Here is a 16,720-nt window from a genome sequence, read left to right as displayed (position 1 = left end):
CAACTATGAAACAACTGGAGTATTTCATGGAGCGTCTCACCCTCGATCATCACGGCTCCCTTCAAACAGGAGGAAGAGAAGGGTGGGCCAGTGGTTCGGGCTCTAGCCTCGCTGCGATTCCCGTCTCCTCCATGGATCCTGGAGCAGATCACCTCCGTTCCCCCTCTCTGAAACGGGGAGATCAGCACTTTGCCTGGCACCGTGAAGGCATGCCAGTGGTGTGCCGTTCACCCCTGACAAGGCTGGGGGGCTTTGGAGCATCCCATATAGATGCACACATGTACCTCCCTGGTGCATAGCAAACTCACTGAGCAGACGGGTAGATTACAACACAAAAATGTGAAGTAGCTTATCTCATTCATATATGTCAAGGGTAAACCAGGAGCCCTGCCTCTCTCGCTCCGCTCCTGGGACACCTGCCATTAAGCGGAGAGCTGTCTACCCTTCCCTCAGACTCTTCATTTCACAAGCCGGGTTTTGAAACATGCAGGATTTCTTTGCCAGCCACAGCACGCGAGTGATGTGGGCGAGCTGGTGGCAGCGCTAGACACTTCACGCTGCCCCAGATTAGACGACTTGGATCAGCAGCTCTTTATTGTTCCTGTTGCTGGATCACCCGAAATATGTTAGCTGCTGTATCAGCTTGCTCTGTTCTTGCTTCTCCATTAAGCTTCCTTCTACTATGCCCAGTTCATGGGAGAGATGTAGCTTGGGAGAAGCAAAGCAGGAGGTCAGATGTCAATAGGAATGGAAGAAGTCTTCCGGGCATGATACGCGGTGGCCTCTATCAGCTGCATTCCTTGGTGGAGGAGGGAAGTCATTGGAAAGCTTGATGGGAAAGGCAGAGAGATGCACTGCAAAATCCTGGCTTGTTCTGGGGAGGTGAGAAGCGAGGTATGCATTGCCCGTACGGTGCAGCGGTTGCTTGCTGGCTTCCAGCCTCTTGAGCCAATTAATTCGCCGTGCCGGCAGAGCTCATCTTCCCACGGAGGTAGGAAAGCTGACCCAGAGAGATGGATGCAGCGATGGATATAAGGGCGATGGTGAAGAGCTAGTACCGTACGGAAAGCTGAAGTCCTTCTCGGCATCTCTAACACTTCATAAATTGCAGGCAGGCTGAAGGCAGCGAGCCAGATACTCTTGCAGAAAATCTGAACGCTGAAGACAAGTGGAAAATTTTTTTTTTTAGTGTTTTTTTTTCCCCTGTTGGTTCCAACGCTATATTTAGAAGAGAGCAAGAAAGATCAAGCATTTCTTCATAGACCGTAGACACTCCAGTGTATTCTTGCTCCTGGTAACAGATGTCTCCTTTTGGGACGGTGCTCAGTTCCATGGAGGGATTTTCCTAACCTCAGCTCCTCCAAGGTAGAAGAGGAAATCAGGTCAGAGGTAAGTCGGCTCTCACCGCCTGAGACAGCACGTAATAATTGTCGTTATGCTGAGCTATTTTCAGTTTTTAGTCTGGGAGGGCGGAGGGACAGCGATCTAAGTAGTAAGAGCAAGGGTTCGGGGTGAGGCGTTCCTAGAGATGCGGCTCAAGCATCCAGAGCTGGAAGTCCCTTGGCAGTGGGAAATCGCAGGTGCAGGTCACCTGTGGCTCAAGGAAAGAGGGTGGTATGGGACGTGCGCAGAACAGCGGGCTATACACGTCTGCAGGTCGCTCGTAGCTGTGCTCTGATTTCAAGAAGAGTTGCACAAAAAGCTTCCCTAAAACTCAGTTTAGGAAGGAGCATAAAGACATTGCCCTACTTCACCAGGATGCAGCGAGAGGAACTTGGTGTTTGCAAAGCACTGTGCGCGCCTCGGCTGAAAGACGTGACCTCACGGCGTTGTATGACGTGTTTGACCTTCTCTGTGTGGCTAGTTGATGCGGAGAAGAGGGGAGAGGCAGTGGTACCGTGCATCTTGTTTCCCAAAGCCTGAAGCAGGATCCCCAGCTGGGCACTGGGGAAGGTTGCCGGCTCAAATGCCACTTTGCTGCAGGTATTTCAGCAAAGCTTTAGGGATGCTGCTAAATTTAAATAGTGAAGTTCCCAGATCAGTGTTTTGTTGGAAACATTCCCTCTGTGGTCCTGGTGTGGTATGATACATCCTTTTTATTTGCCTATGACCGGTGGAAAATTTCCAGACGAATATATACTGATGCCTCATTTCGAGCATTTTTTTTTAGCTAAATGTGATTAATCTTGAAAAGTCCTTGAGTCCATCAGAGCACACAATGTGGTGTGTGTCTGGTCATGAAATCCTGAGATTACCTAATGGCCTAACATTATGACATTGGGGAATTCAAACCATAATTACTGATGTCCTGGGAAGCCTTTTCCAGCCTCTCTATAGATGGAGAGAGAGGAAGGCAGGGTAGCTCCCTGGACAAGACATTTGTCTGGAAGTCATCAGAAGTGCGCTCTGTTCCCAGCGGTGCCACTGACTTGAAATGTGATCTTGACAAGTCCCCGCATGTCTCTGCAAGTTTCCTCGCGTGCGGGAAGAGTGCAACAGCCCTGACACGTAGTGACTGAGGGTTATAAACTGCTGCCAGAGACGCAAGGATTATTAAGAGATACAGGGGACGCTTTTATGACTTTCTGCTCGCTGCACTCGCACCCGGCGTTTCTAATCAATCTCTGGAGTGAACAACATAGATCATCGTGTCATAGGCCCCTGCCACACATCACATATATAATGCAATTCACTGGCTAATCATCGCACAATAAATTTAGACTGGCCACATAGGAAAAGTAATTCTCACACAATTAACTGGTTAATCGCACAATAAATCTAGACGGGCCACATGAGCAAAATAATGATCACACCCTAGAAATATCTATCCAGCCATAAAAAGAGCCAACCAGCTGCTAAGCTAGTGCTTAAAAATGTGTAACAACTCTAGAGCTGGTTTCTATCCAGCTTTCATTTCAACGTGTGGCAGGACCCATAAAGTCATAGAGAAGTGGGTCTGGAAATGACCTTGAGAGGTCATCTACCCCAACTCCCTGCCCAACGCAGAATCCAAACCATCCTATACAAGTGTCACTAAATTATGCTGAGCATATATGGAGAGATCACATTGGGGTATGACAGGTAGGTCTCATGACCATGGGTGAGAAAGTTATAGGCTCTGTCATCCATATCCCCAAGCCTCGTGTCATGTGTAAATGCAGTCATGCCGCTGCAGGAAAAGCAAAGAGCAGAGTTTCAGCTAAACACACAAAAGGTTCATGGCTCAAAGTTAACAGTTAAGTAGACAAAGCATTCATGGCTCGAAGGTCTGAAAAAGGACCTTTGGGAAGTGTTCAAAAGCACGCCAAATGGTTACAGCTTCTCATAATTTCTTTCCCCCCTTCTCTAGGCAACGCTTTGTATATACTTGACCCAGCTTTATAATTCCCACTAAAAGGCTCTTCAGTGAACTCTAGTTCATTTATCTGTAGGATGAGTTGCACCTAAGACTTATCTCGACATTTTCCCAATTCTCTGCCGCGCCCGACCCGCAGTTAGCAATGCCTGATAATTGATCACGACTAGACAATTCACCAATATTTCTTCCTCTTGAAGGACTGAATTGAATGCAGGGTTTACTGCATTTCTAGCATGCATGTTGGCCACAACAGCCTCTCTTTCGTTGGTACGGCGGGTGGCTCCTGCTGCGATAGGCAGTTTGGAAGCAGCTGAGCTAGATGGACCACGGTGACAGGCTGGATCCCTCTGGTATACTCAACCATCTCGCCTGCAGCCTGATCCAGATCTCTGAGGGTCCTTCTGGCAGCTGCCCCCTTTCTTGAAACATTGCCAAAATGTGTGCCTTCCTCTGAAAAGTTGGGTTTCCCCTCAAAATGACACTTCTCCCCAGAGCATGACAGGCAGATCTCGGGCCCTGGTCAATGAGGCTTTTATGGTATTATTGTCCGTCGCCTCGTCAGGGCTGGAGGTGGATGCTGTGTCCACCAGAGAGATGTCATTCCCTGCTTCTCAATGATAGATGGCATTTGCTTCCAACCCTGGCAGTGGGTTAGATATTGGGCCCTTAAATCAGAGTGCCATGATTTACAGGCTAGCTCACTAGCTCATTTGTAAAGATACCAAACCGTGTCACTTCATCTTCCTCTCGGTCGCAGGCCAAAATCTGCTCCCGAAGGCTTTACAGGAGGAGGGCTCTGAAAAATGCAACCAGGTGGTTTAAAAGCCTAAACATTTTGAGAGGACATTTTATCTAAAATGCAGCGTAAACCAAGTGGGGAAGGGAATAAGGCCTTTATTGGCACTTCATAGGAGGTGACCTATATATTATGTGGCCGTGTCAGAGTCACACTAATAAAACTTTGTTAATCCCCGCCAACCCTTTTGTGTCTGTTTCTGTTCAGATATATGTGACAATGCAGAGAGCATGCTTCACCCATCTAAATATGCGAGATGCTCCCTTACCTATCATCCCGAGACACACAAATTGTATCGGTCGCACATCTGATCTCACTAATGCAGCTGGAAATCAGGATTAAGTCTACTGAAGTCCCTGGAGATACAGCACCACAAAACAGACACGGACTATATACAGACCTGTGAATATTTCCTGACACATGAATTTGTAATTGTGTGAGCTTCTTTCCATCTTTTCCATGCTTGATCTCTCACAGAGCCAGAGGAGGCCATATAGCTCTTCCCAGGTTTCAAATAGACAGTCTCCAGAGTGTCTCGCATTGGTGATATATCATCCTGCTTAGCATTGGGTTGTGGCCTGTAATTGGAAAGACTGGATATTCCTGACTACACACTCAGGTCTCTTTTTGTATTCTTTACAAGGTGTCATTTGGAAAGAGAATTTGCATTCACCTTCTTTTCATCAGCACAAGGCCTTCAAGGTCTTAAGCGTAACGATAATAGGTTAGAATATAAAATCGCTAGAACATGGCTATATTCCTCCAAAGTGAATGAATATCCTGCGGTCACGTAGATGCAGAATAGATCACAGGGTGGGATCTTGGCTGCAGAGCCCAAGGTCCTTAGGGGTTGGCAACCTATGGCCTGGGAAGGTCTGCCCCAGCCCACGGTAGCATGAAGGGTTGGGCTGCCTGTCGCCTCTTCAGCATCCCTCTGCACAGCCCTCCCTGCTTGTGCCCGCTCTTACCCTCTCTACAGAGGGCCTGGGTATCTGCAGCAAAGGTAAGTACAGGTGGCTTGAGCTTGGTCAGGGCACCTGGGTTGCAAGCTCCAACCCTTGGTGGCAGAAGTGGCAAGTTTGCCCACCGCTGCTCCAAGTGATAGGAGCTGTGTCAGCTTGTGTGCGCAGACGGCATCTAACACACTGGGGGGCACTACGGAGATATACTCTCTCAAGGGGTATAGGCCCTTGCATTTTATTCCTGCTTCAAGTCACTCTCTAAAGCTTTCCCCTAGCCTGGTTTGTGCCTTCTGGACATGAGCAAAATAGCATCAGCTGGCTTCAGATGAAGAGATCTGAGGGGGGAGACTGCGTCCCCTATTTACAAGGAAGATCTGAACTACTCTTGTTGGAACAGCAATAAGGCAAAAGGAGTGGGGAAGGTCAGCACCTGGAAGAAAGGTGAACTTGACAAGGAAAGGACCCCGAATGAGAAGAAACGCTGTTTTGTAGCTGGGTAAAACACTGGATTAAATGCGACCGAATGTGTGAAGGTCTGAAAATCACCCTCTGAGTAGGTGTAGTGAAGGAGCACTCCCGACCAGGGTCATGGCTAACCCCGGTGCCCCAACTTGTCGGTGATTCACTCTCCCACCTTTGACCCCTGTAAGGCAGGGTTTTCTCTGCGAGATATTAATAAGTTGAAGACGAGTAAAAAATAGAGAAGAGAGCCTCTCTCCACACCAGTCACAAGGCGTATTTTTCCCCCATAAACCCTACACCGGTGCTTTCATCCGAGGGGGCTGGTCTGGTGGTGGAAGGGATCAGACTGGGTCAGATTTGCAAAGCCATCTACTCGAGGATAGGTGTCTACTGCAATGTTCAAAAGCATCTGAGCACCTGAACTGGACTGAGGGAAGTGGGAACGAGGTGCATCTGAAACTCCCCTTACACGGCTACCTGAGTCTTCAGGTGCATAACCTCCTTTCATCCCTCGAAAGGGGTGAGATGCCATTGGAAATCTGCTCCCCTGCCCATCGGGGGCACACAGGACAGGAGCCTCTCCTGAGCATACTACAGAGGTGCCATTACCAATGATACTATTAGTGTGGGGAGGGCTGCTTGCCCCTTAGACATGAGAAGACCAGCACATTTCATGCAGCCCGGGGTGCGATTATCCCCAGCTTCTCCGCTTGACTGCTTTGACTTATATGCTTTCTTAGTAACACCTCACCCGACGCAGCAAACCCATCCTCCCCAGGCTGACCGGGATCCGTGCAGCGCTCACGCTACCGCTGAGAGGGCAAAGCCATCCTCTGTGCTTTCTACAGAAAAAAATACCATATTTGGCCACTTTGAGCCAGACTTGAGCAGGAACTTGTCAGGATGCGAATCACACAATTTAAACTGAAAGGGAGTGAGTTTAACCCTTCGTTTATAAATACGATGATAAATCACGAAAGGAAAATTAAACACGGGGAGGCTGCAAAACTAAACAGGCTGTGAAGCAGTTCCCAGGCAGCAGCAGGGTAAGGCTAGGAAGCAGGAGCAGGCGGGAGCAGGAGCAATAAAAGACTCTGCCCAGATGTTCGGATTCAGGGCTGTGACATGGGGGGAAATGCAAAGCTTCAGCTTCAGCTATTTGTTTGACTTACAGCCTGGCTTGCTTGCTAACGCTCTTTCCAGGCTTGGCTGTCACACGTGCCACTGCTCTGTTGATCTCTCTCTCTGTCTGTCCCCTTGCAAAGATCCTCGCTGCCTATGCTAATAAATACTGCTTTGAGGATGTAGGCACAACTAAGTCACAACTCTGTTAAACTCCCACGTTAACTTGCCTTCTGCATCGCAAAGTGCCTCATACCCTAGGACACCAGCTAAGTCAATGAGATGCTTTCCATTGATTTGGAGAGGCTGAAGTTGTTTTTTAGTGATGAGGCAGAACAAAAAAATCCAGGGAATGAAAACAGGATGCCCAGCCCTGCCCTGCTGGGAGCAGCTGGCAGGCTCCGAGCCGAGCTGCCCTTGAAAAACAAGCTAATGCCTTCAAGGCACCTGGAGGGAGGTAGCTGAGGGCTCAGCCCAGCACAGCGCCAGCTGATTCCTGGCCGGCACAAATCCTCGTGGAAGCAGCCAGCCTTGTGGGACAGCGACAGCCCCTTTCTGCTGACGCTGAACAAGAAGCTTGATCAGAAGAACGAATGAAACCTCAAACTGCAAGCAACAGTTTCCTTTCCCAAACTGCTCCAAGGCATGGGCGATTCCTTTACATCTCCCGTTTCTTCCTGTAGCATATCGTGGAGGGTGGTGGTGGTGCTCAGCGTGTTTTTTCCCATGCTGTTATCCATGCTGGTAGGTGGGTGGGAGATGGAGAGGACGCTCCTGCGGACAGCTGTCTGTTGTATTGTCGCCTACAAAAGCTGTGGCCTGGATTCGATGACCCTAGAGGTCCCTTCCAGTCCTAGGACTCATGTTCCTTCCCCAGGCCCATTTCTGCCTTGCTGCGGAGAAAGATTTAAAGTACTACATGTACAGAATTTGGCCTGTAAAGTGGTGGCAAGGCATTGTGTAACCATGCAGCGAACTCAGGCTCGTTAGGCAGCCCTTATATGTTTACAAATTTATCCAAGCTGCAGGAGTGGGTAGGGATTTGGGGGGGGAGAACAGACTTTTTCATGGTATTTTGGCGCCTCCGCTCTCAGCAGGCTCCACAAAGTGCAGTGCAAAACAGCAGGGAGAAGGAGAAATCTTTTCTTTGGCAATCCCTCACAGTCGAGGATGATCGTCTTGCATGATTGTCTTATCCATGTGTCCAAAGATGGCTGGTGAAGCCTATCCAAGGTCAACAGACTCTGCTGCTGCTCAGACATGTGTTTCCATGCGGGGCGGCTGGTAGTGGATCCTTGATTTGGTCCACGACACTGTTTCTGCTGCTCCCACTTTCCATCTCCTGTTGCTGGTGTGAGGTTTCAAAGTACTGAGGTGCCTGCAGCAGACTTGTCCTCCATTTGGGGCAGTCCTGGGCGATGGCGTCCCATGAGTTGACATGGATGTTGCATTTTTTTAAGTTGGCCGTGGTGCATAGCTAGCTGAGGAATGGCCAGGCAAGTTGCTGTCACACCTTTGACTGCCATACAGAGGTGTCCTAGGAAACACCCTGGGCACTGGGTTTGGAATCAGGAAACTTGGGAGACCACTGGAGATAGTTGGCTCTGCACTGGTGTGCTCTTTGACTTTAAGCAAGTCACGTTGCCTCCTGTTGGTATCTCCATCCATGAGGGTCATATTTCTTTGTCAAGATTTGGAGACCTACTACTGCCCCTCCACTCGGGGTCAGACTGATTGTCATATTTGGGGTCAGGAAGGAATTTTACCCCACGGTCAGATTGGTATGGGCTCTGGTGGCCTTCCCCGAGGAAAGAGTTATAGCCAGTTCTCTTGAGCATATTTTAATAGCATTTGCAACATCAAGGCGGTCCATCTGATTTACCTGTGACAGGTTCGGGTGGTCTGTCTTTTGATTGTATCAGGGTTAACCATGTAGTTTTGCTAATAGGTTAGACAATGGATCTGTGTGAGAGCTTTTGGATAGGGATGATCCTGCCTCTGGCAGGGGGTTGGACTAGATGACCTCTCAAGGTCCCTTCCAGCCCTGCTTTGCTGTAACACCACGATTCTATACTGGATAGATCTATTAACTGGGATTTGGGCCACACCTACCAGCATTAAATACATTTATGGGTAGAAGTTTGGGTTTTCATCAAAACGTCTTCCATTTACCAAGATATAGAGATGGAAATATATTGGAGTGCAATAATGACAACAGCCAAGTCAAGTCCACTTGTCTGCTATCACCAATCTTCCTAACACTTACCATTCAGAGCAAGATCTCTCTTGTTCTGGCCCAACCTGCAACTGTTATGTTGCTTGCTAGTGAAGGAGTCTTTAATGTAGCATGAATTTGGTTGGGATTTGTCATTGGAAGCGAGCCATGAAGGAACCCCCAAGAGAAGTCATTCTCATGCCATCTAGCATCCACATTTCTTTTGCCTCTTTGCTGCTATTTTGCATGGAAAAAAGCTGGCCAGGGTGAAGAGGTCAGATGAAAAGCTAAACCAGGCATGTTGACACCACTCCAATAAAAACCCAGCATTGTAAATTCAAAATGCTGCTTACCATCTGCTGAAGCCTGGAACATATGCCATACATATTGATGATGTTGTATCAGTAATAATAACCACTCTAATAGCAAGGCACAGAGTGTGCATCTTTTGCTCAAGTTGGTACATCAAATGAATTGAACTGGGGCAAATAAAATGTAGGGCACATATTGGGAAGTCCCTCTGTGGAGAACTCAGGGTCAAGATAAGCCTCTCAAGAAAAAAGAGTAGAAGTTCATAACTTGAAATATTAGAACTGAATGGGTGCATCTACATGACACACTTTGAGCGCTGTAGACTTATTCTACTGCATGTTAGCAGAGAGGGCGAGACCCGTGCTGATGCACAGTAGAATTAATCTACTGTGCATTAGCATCACAAAAAGCATGCACCAATGTTAATGCGCAGTAGCACCATTTACGGATCTTGTAATAATAGGTACTAAGCTTAATGCGCCATAATTACAGCGCATTAATGAATGTCTATATGTGCCCATTGGGATGTCTAGTCACAAAGTAGTAATAAGGGTCTTAGAAGTAGAGTAGGCAGATGGTACTGGATAATACCATGCAGCACTGGCTAAGAGGTGAAGAAGAGAATCCTATTCTGTTCTTGAAGTTTCTAATTCTGGGCGGATGCAGGCTTTTTCTATGATGTGGAAGAGACTAAATCCTTCACTCCTTTATTTTTCAGCTCTTATTGATGCAGTCACCTCCACCGTTATTCTCAGTAGCATGTCTGGGGAAGTCTGGGATTAGACCCAGGCATCTGTTCCTTTCATTTTATTTCTGTTGCTGAATAATTGAAATGTCAACTGAACAAGAGAGACGAGATGTTACAGATGTCATTGGAAGGTGGAACTGAGGTCTCTGGTCTGTGTCCATCTGTGAGCTTCCCCTCTGAGTTGCAAATGTGATACCTAAGGTCAGGCCCTTCGCTGGCTATGATTGTTATTTACAGAGTGGTGACAGTATGCTTGGCAGTATTCAAAAGCGAAAAGGCATGGATTCTCCCCCAAGGAGTTTGGTGTCTAAATCAGAAACAGACAAAGCCATTTGGACTTCTGTGGCACATTGACTGCCAGTTAGAGTTCAGTGCGGGGTTAGCAACTTCGTGACTTTTGGAGAAATCGAACATGTTCTGGCTTCCAGTTTCTGCTAGAAATTTCCTGAGAAATGCTGAAGAAGCTCAGTATGTGTGTGCATCACACTGTACTTATATTTAATTACTATCACATAACCACAGGCATGTCCTTTGCTACCAAGAGGTGTAGCTATGGACTTGAGCCATAAAATTCTGACCTGCCTCTGGATTTTGACCCAAATTTCACAGTTTGGCATTTAGATTTGGAAGGTGCGAGCTGTCGGGACAAGAGTTGTTGGGATCAGAAGAGAGAACAAATAGTCCTTGCATATTTTGATTGGAGCTTCTCACTAAAACGTAGCTGAGAGGCTCTGGGACAGGAAGAGGGAATCTCATCATATGGCCAAGGCCAGTGGACAATTGGACTTTGGGCATTCAAAAGCAAACCTTGTTGTCCCAGTCTCCAGGCTGTGGTCACAGTACGGCCACTAAATAGTTTTTGTGCTTTGATTGTAGGAAGATATAAAAAAGATGGAGAAGCATTTTTCTCCTTTGCCAGAGAGGGCAGAACACAGGGTAATGGGTTTAAACTATTTGAGGTCAGATCTCAGGAAAAACCCTCCCAACTCTAAGGACAATAGGACAGTGGAATAAGCTGCCCAGGTATGTTGTGGGATCTCCTTTCTTGGAGGTTTTCAAGTCGAGGTTAAACAGACACCTGGCTGGGCTGGCTTGAGAATAAAACCATAGAATCACAAGATCCTAGAAAATGAGGGTTGGAAGGGACCTCAGGAGGTCACATCTAGTCCAACCCCCTGCTCCAAGCAGGACCAGCCCCAATAGACCAACCCAGCCAAGGTTTTGTCTAGCTGGGTCTTAAAAACCTCCAAGAATGGAGAGTCCACCACCTCTCTAGGTAACCTGTTCCAATGTTTTACTACCCTCATAGTGAGACAGTTTTTCCTAATATCTTACCTAAACTTCCCTGGCTGAAGCATGTGGTATCCTGCATTTGTACAAGGGATTGGAATGGACCCTTTCAGGTCTTTGGCAGATATCTTCCTGCATTCTGCTACTGCAAATCAGAACTGGATTATGACATCAGGGTTTCTTGCTTTCTTTTCTGCAGGCATGTCTACACATGCAACTGATGCACTTGAGTTTACTGCACAGTAAATTCAGGCTCATTAAACTTTGCCCAGGAACATGTCTACATGTGCACCCTATGTCGGGCACAGATTTGCACCCAGTGGGAGCAGCCTAGTCCAGAGGTGCTTCTACCTTGCTCTGGAACCCCCTCCCCCTTGCAGCAGCCAGGGGGAGCTCCTGGCTGGCAGGGGGCACTGGGGGCAGCTCCTGGCTGGCAGGTGGCAAGGACGTCACGTCTGGGCTCTGGGGGGTGGGGAAAGCTGTCCCTGGCTCCATGGGCAGCTCCCAGCCCACGCAGCCCCAAGGCAGAGAGCAATGAGCAGGCAGGCACAGGGGCGCGGGAGCTGGGAGCACCAGCTCTTGCCTGTCCCTTGCCATAGGTGCACTGGGTGCAGCCCCACACTGGCATGGTAACTGCATGGGGGCAACAGGCCCGAAGGCACCCCAGCATGGACCCCTGCTCCACAGGAGCCCCTGGGCCAGGCACAACTGGTGACAGGCTGGGCCAGGCTCTGTCATTATACCAGGTACTGCAGAGGCACAGGGGCCTGGGCAGCCCAACCAGGGATGAGATCAGCCACTCAGAGGTGTGAAGGCAGTTCTCATCCCTGGGGCTGCTGAGTGGTCCCTTCTGCCCTGCACCCCAGCACCTACCTGCCCTTTGGCTTCAGGACGTGCACCGTGGGGAGCTCTGGGCCCCACTGCCACTGTGATCTCAGCTCCCAGGGGAAGCCCCAGTATGGACACCATGACCCCACCTCCTCAGCTGGTGGCTCGGACCTGCACACACTCCTCCAGGGAGCACGAGCCACAGCTGACCCCAAGCTCTTTGGGACTGGGAGCTGCCCCCAGAGCCAAGGATAGCTCCCTCCCACCAACCCACCCCCTGCCTCCTGGAGCTCAGGGCTTAGCCAGGCAGCAGCGTGGCCCCTGTTGCCTGGGCTGCTGGGTGCAATTTGCTCCTGGTCAGCATGTACATGTGCACTAATGCGCATTATATTAATGCAATGGTTTTTTAGTAGCTGTATGTATTGGTACTAGCAAACAGCACATTAAACTAATCTAATGTGCAGCAATCACTGCACATGTGTAAGCTGTGATGCTTTACTGCACGTTAAATTAATCTAATGCTCAGTAAAGCATCTCATATAAAGGAAGCTCTGTTGTGTATATGAATCTCAGTAGGGACCAGACTCAATGCCTAGCGAAGACAAACTAAGACTGTATTATATTTTATTTCAAACTGAATTGAATGCATATTCCTAGTGACTATCCTTGTTCACAGCTACCTGATCTGAAATCCAGACCCGGGCATACAGAATAGCAGTAAGGAATCGAGAGTAAGGAAGCTCACACTTACCGCAAGGTAAGAAGGTGCCTATGGGTAGTTAAATGTAGATTCATTCATTTTTCTTTGAGGTTTCTTGTCCATGCAATAAAAGAAAGTACAACATCTTTCATCAGGCGACAGCTTTCGACACTCTGACCTCATTCCTTTATGGAGCCATCCATCTGCAAGCAACAAAATAGTTTTCTGTATTTGCTTTTGCTTTTCTGATGCACCTTCCTACAAGACTCTGTGATCATTTCTCCAAAATCTTTCACTCTGTGGGCACTCCTCTACCTCACTCTGAGGCTAATGCCATTTCTGGCCAAGCTGTGGCAAAATATTTTTACAAAACCTTTAAAAAAAAAAGATGATGGATGAGTGAATAAGAGCTGTTAAAGCAGGCAATGAAGTTTTGAACAGCATCATGAGAACTGGTGTGGGGGTGGGGAGACAATTTCCTTTTCTGAGAGGATTTAGAGATCTTGAACACTGATTTAGTTCATATTTGGAATAAAACGGGTGCAGTTCCCAATTGGTCTGGCTGCCCTGAAGCTACAGGACCTGGGGATGTGGGGCTCCAAAGAAAGCACAATGCTGGTACCATCAGGGCTTCCAGGCTCCAAACCCTCCAGCCCTTTCTCCAGCAGTTGGCAGGAGCCTGGAAACCTTGCAGACCCCCCTGCACAACAGCCTGCTAGGTGAGCCATGGAGAAGCCATGGAGCATGAGACCTTGGGAGCTGGCTAGCTGAGGCTCACAGAGCTCCAGGCCACGTGGCTTTCCATCTGCTCATCATACAGGCTGACCTGTATCTGGGCGGGCAGGCGGCCAGGAACCCAAGCAGAGTCGGGAACAGCCTCGCAGGCAGGTTCCCGCATCGCCCTTCCTGGGCTGCATCCCGAAGCTAATCCCCACAAAGCATGCTGGTGTTGCCGGTTGACATTTTCCTAAGGAACAGCATCCCCTTGGAGACTCCCCAGCTAGCTGTGTCCCTCCTGTTGCATTTTACAGGGTAAACTCTTCCCGGGATCTTCTTGTCGACAGAGTGGCCCTCCCCCCGTGCCCCCGTGGTTCACATGGACGGCAGAGTGGTCTAGCGCACACAGGCGATTGTAACCGTCTTTTACCCTTGTCCGAAAGGCCTGCCCTGGGGAGCAAGCTGCTCGTGTTTTCTGAGGTTCCACAAAGATTTTGGGGACTGATTTGGGGAAGTTTGACGTATTTGTTGCAAGCTAGGATGTCCTGAACCCCATGAACAGTGAACTCCCCATGAATTCTGGAGAACGTGTTTATGAAGTAGGTTGTTGCCCATGACACCTCATGCCTTTCTGAACTAGTTGGTCTTGAAGGTGTAACCCTCCCCATCCTTCTGCCTGGCTTCCAAGCAGCACAGCTACCCACCTCCGTGCTGACATGGGTCTCTCATAACCTTTCCTTTCCTCTTCGACATTGTGTGCTTTAAGATCACAGCCCAGGCCTCTCAGTGTTATCCTTTGCTGATTCAGGATGATGCTTTGTGGTTTGGGGTTTTTTTAGGTTGGTTTGAGATCTTCCAGATGTTGTTAGCCATTTATTTCTATTTAAATCAGTCAAGTCTCTGTGTATATAGTTTTTATACAAATAGGTTTAAAATAGTGCATGAGCCGGGAATGCTTTGCAAATTAAACTGTCAGTCCTTGACAGCAGAAGCAGCAATGAGAGCAGCAGCTCGGCTGAGAATCTCCCAGCTGCCGCTGCCAAGTTTGCGGAGAGACGCAGCCAGCTTGACTTCAGCTGGGAAAAATAAACTCCTTATGGTGGCGATACAGGCCCAGCACCTGTCTGCCCATAGCTGCAAAGCCCTGGCCCTGCCTCTTCCCCTTCCCAGTCACAGGTCAGAGCAGTGGCAGAGAAATACAGCTCAGCCCCAGGCGGCCTCAGCAAGGCGCTCCTCTCTGGACCCAAAGCTTCAGTGACACCAAGTAGGTCCCATCACCCTCGCTGCCAGCTGTCCGTTCACCTCTGCATTGTCCTATGCTTCCCCCTTTCTTCATCGCTATTCCAGCTCCCACCTAGTCCTTACTCTGCCCACCCCTAGGGCTGGTAAAGGCAATTAAGGCCCCTGGCAGTACATGACAGACTGCCCAGATGACTTGCCACCAGAGCTTGATGCCACGCCACGACTACTGCTCCGTGGCCTGCCTGTATTTGAAGGTGGCAAGAGAATATGCTGTCCTGCAGCAGCAATGACTCGCCCTCCAAATAGGGCCTGGATGCTGCATGTTCCTCCTCCAGCCACTCATCGTCCCCTGCTGGGATGGTGCTCGTAGGCCCCCCGGGGTAGCTGACAACCTGTGGCCATTCACAGGGCAGTTCCCATCTCTCAGAGCCACGGCTGAGGGCTCTTTGCACACTCAGGCAGCTGCTGCTGTCTCGCTTCTGTCTATGTCGTTTTTCCCGGCTCTTCTTCGTGAACTTGAGAGCTACAAACTTACCGACTTCTTTGAGAGGCAAAGGGTCTGTGCTTAGTCTGTCCCAAGATCCACCACGTGTGCTTTTTTGGCATTTGAATTATTTTATTTAATTATTATTTATGTGTTTATTATGCATATTGCAAGGAGGCCCTGATTCCTGCATCTCAGCACACACAGAGCAAGCCTAGAGTCCCTGCCCCACGGAGATCACGCAACCGCCATGGAAGATGAGAGAAAACAGGTAGAAGACACGGGAACAATATGACCATACTACCCAACATGGCTCTCAGGTCGCAGTTTTTGCCCGTGTAGCTGTTCTACTTGCTATAAGTTTCTGAGCAAATAGGGTTTTCCCCAGCCTCTGAGCTGCAGATTTTAAACTGGGGAGTAGTTGATAAAGCAACTTTCCAACACACTTGGCTTAACCCCTCCATAGCTAGGGGCCCCAGCCTTCCCTCCTTGGTCTAAGTCACTACCCTCTCCTACTTCATAATCCTGCTGGCAGCCCATGTGTCTGCCCATCCCAGCAATGAGTGAGTCATCTTCGCCATGTCAAAGCTGGACCGATAAGCGCCTGGCATATCAAGAAACTTTGTGATCACACCGCTGTGTCCCTTCTGCATCTTCACCTCATCCCCCTCTCTAAGGTGTGTTATCCCTACATATCTGAAGCACAGATTGCAAACTCTTCAGGGACTTGGGTCTTCTGTGAAGCACCATGAATATTTTCAGAGACATTAATAGGGCAGTAGTAATAGTAATAGGTTTCCCACTAGTGGCTACCAGTGAGGTACCTACTCAGCCCAACTGCTTTGCTTCAGAGATGTCCTGTGTTCAGCGCCTATGGTGATACAGCTGGGGGCCATTGGGAAGGTGTGAGCAAAAAGTCTTCGCACTTTCTTCCTGAGGTTGTAATGGTTTGTGCTGTAAGCCCCTGAGCCTGCTTGTAAACGTCTCTTTGCTTCTTTCCTCCAGGTCACCAGAGCACTGACCATGCCGGCCACATCCACCCAAGTGCCGGGCCTCAGCCTTAGCAACTCCACCAGCACACCCAGCATCTCAGATAACAACAGCTTGTTCTACAGGTTTGTCCACCTGGATAACGACCTATACAAAGACTTTTACAGCTTGTGGATATCTTTGATGGTCATCAATTCCATCATTTTCCTGGTGGGCGTGGTGCTCAACAGCTTGGCGCTCTATGTGTTCTGCTTCCGCACCAAGACAAAAACCACCTCTGTCATCTACACCATCAACCTGATTGTGACTGACCTACTGGTGGGCTTCTCCTTGCCCGTCCGGATCATCATGCACTACAGTGCAAGGGACTGCTTGAAATGCTCTTTTGTTCACATATTCGGCTACTTCGTCAACATGTACTGCAGCATTCTCTTCCTGACGTGCATCTGTGTTGACCGGTACCTGGCCATCGTGCAGGTGGAAGCCTCTCGGAA

The 16,720-nt window shown here is 48.9% G+C and overlaps 1 protein-coding gene across 3 annotated transcripts in view; it reads left to right on the top strand.

Moving 5' to 3' along the window:
• The window catches only part of GPR20 (G protein-coupled receptor 20), an 80,027-nt gene that overhangs the window by 52,501 nt on the left and 10,806 nt on the right, over positions 1-16,720 (top strand). Inside the window, exons 1-3 of one of the 3 annotated variants that reach the window (XM_019528222.1) lie at positions 835-1,389; positions 12,770-12,850; positions 16,242-16,703. In XM_019528222.1, the coding sequence (XP_019383767.1) occupies positions 16,260-16,703 (444 nt within the window). In that variant the 5' untranslated portion in view covers positions 835-1,389; positions 12,770-12,850; positions 16,242-16,259. Of the gene's footprint in view, positions 1-833; positions 1,390-12,769; positions 12,851-16,241; positions 16,704-16,720 lie in introns of those variants that run through there. The other 2 variants (XM_019528223.1, XM_019528224.1) reach the window with 2 other exon arrangements.

This window comes from Gavialis gangeticus, unplaced genomic scaffold, assembly GCF_001723915.1.
Source record: "Gavialis gangeticus isolate Ggan-Ray unplaced genomic scaffold, GavGan_comp1, whole genome shotgun sequence".
Taxonomy (NCBI): Eukaryota; Metazoa; Chordata; order Crocodylia; family Gavialidae; genus Gavialis; species Gavialis gangeticus.
Note: the sequence above shows the minus strand (reverse complement) of the source record. Positions and strands in the feature narration are given on the sequence as shown.